At 35.6% G+C, this 1,719-nt stretch overlaps 1 protein-coding gene across 1 annotated transcript; it reads right to left on the bottom strand.

Annotated features, from left to right (window-relative positions):
• Nucleotides 1–459: 459 nt before the first annotated feature.
• On the bottom strand, nt 460–1,398 carry LOC114039652 (bone morphogenetic protein 2; the record flags this gene model as incomplete). The annotated part of the gene is made up of 1 exon (XM_027857526.1): nt 460–1,398. A coding segment is annotated over one exon (864 nt), but the record flags the coding sequence as incomplete, so codon positions are not given.
• Nucleotides 1,399–1,719: the final 321 nt, after the last annotated feature.

Here is a 1,719-nt window from a genome sequence, read left to right as displayed (position 1 = left end):
CTTGAAAGTCAGCAGAGTGGATTATCCACTTTTTTTTTTTCTGGACTTGAACTTGTGACCTTAACAGTAGCACTGCAAAAAGCAAATGTGCTATGCACTTTGCCATAGTAACCTTCCATGTATACTTTTCAACTTAAATACACACAACTGAAACAGCTACAATTTTGGAAAATTATGTACAAACCCTATATTTCTTTTGATTATATATAAATACAAATTAGCTATTTTTCTAAAAAGTGGTTATAATAGTAAATAAATACAAAATAAGAATCTGACCATTATACTTCATGTGCTGGGGTTGAACCCATATAAAATGTACAACTAAAATACATTTAAAATCTTTAAGGAATAATTCTCTGATTAAAATATTTGTTTTCCCAACTTTTTGTAGACATAAATATATTTTCAAAATAGCTGTGTTTTTTTTTCATTTCATTACATAAATAAAGTCTTCATTGGGAAATATTAAAGTGTCAACTTGTGTTTTTTTTTTTTTGCTTTTGTCTAATATATATTTTTTAAAATTCTGCTGTGCTAACGACACCCACATCCCTCCACAACCATATCTTGATAATTCTTTAACACGACTTTTTCATTTTCATCAAGGTAGAGCATGGAGATAGCACTGAGTTCTGTTGGTACACAGCATGCCTTGGGGATTTTGGAGTTAACTGAATTGACCAAAGTCTGAACAATGGCATGATTTGTGGAGTTCAGGTGATCAGCCAATGGAAAGGGGCATTCCCCATGGCAGTAAAAGGCATGATACCCTGGTGGGGCAACAATCCAGTCATTCCACCCCACATCACTGAAGTCTACATATAAAGGATGTCGCTTGCAACTGGACTTGAGGCGTTTCCGCTGTTTGTGTTTTGCTTGACGCTTTTCTCTTTTGTGGAGAGGATGTCCTTTGCCATCATGGCCAAAAGTTACTAGTAATGGTCTTATCTGTGACCAGCTGTGATCGTCCTGATGCAAAGACCTACTAATCCTTACATGTCTCTTGGAGACTGCTCTGTCATCATCCAAGTGAACCACTTCTACCACAAACCCATGATTTGCCTGTCCCTGTGCAATCCACCTCATCACAGCGGGTGTGACATCAAAGTTTTCCCATTTGCTGGCATTATGATTTACCAATCTTGTGTCCAACAGTCTTGTAATGGGGTATTCAGAGATGGATGTTGCTGGCTTTATAATTTCATAAATATTAATACGATGATGGTGATTGCTGTTATTTTTAAAAGCTTCCTGCACCTGCTCCCGAAAAACCTTAAGTTCAGCTGAGGTGATAGACTCCTCATTGGGGATGGAAGTTAAATTAAAGAAGAAACGCCGGACTGTTTTCCCATTTGTTTCTGGCAGCTCTTCCAAAGATTCTGATTTGGTTACAAGACAAAAACAAAAAAAGAATCATCAGTAAATGAGACAAATAATAACAATTGGAATAGAAATGTTTTCAATTTAAACTTTGAAATTCAGCAACTGGAAGAGATTAGAAAAAATTTTTTAAGAAAAAAAGTTTTTCTTGTCTACGTGTTTGTTTATATGAGCATGTACAGTAAGAACCAAAAATACAATTCACTATCTTGCTTTTGATCCAATACTGGAGTACTGCATTCCAGGTGGTTATAATAACGGGGAAAGAACTATGAAGCATTACTTTGGAATTCAAGGACTTTAGCAAAAAAACTTTAGCACTGTAGTTAGCAGAGGTCT

Source organism: Vombatus ursinus, unplaced genomic scaffold (assembly GCF_900497805.2).
Source record: "Vombatus ursinus unplaced genomic scaffold, bare-nosed wombat genome assembly UNPS02012162.1, whole genome shotgun sequence".
Classification (NCBI taxonomy): domain Eukaryota; kingdom Metazoa; phylum Chordata; class Mammalia; order Diprotodontia; family Vombatidae; genus Vombatus; species Vombatus ursinus.
The sequence above is the reverse complement of the archived record's forward strand: the minus strand, read 5'-3'. Positions and strand labels throughout refer to the sequence as shown.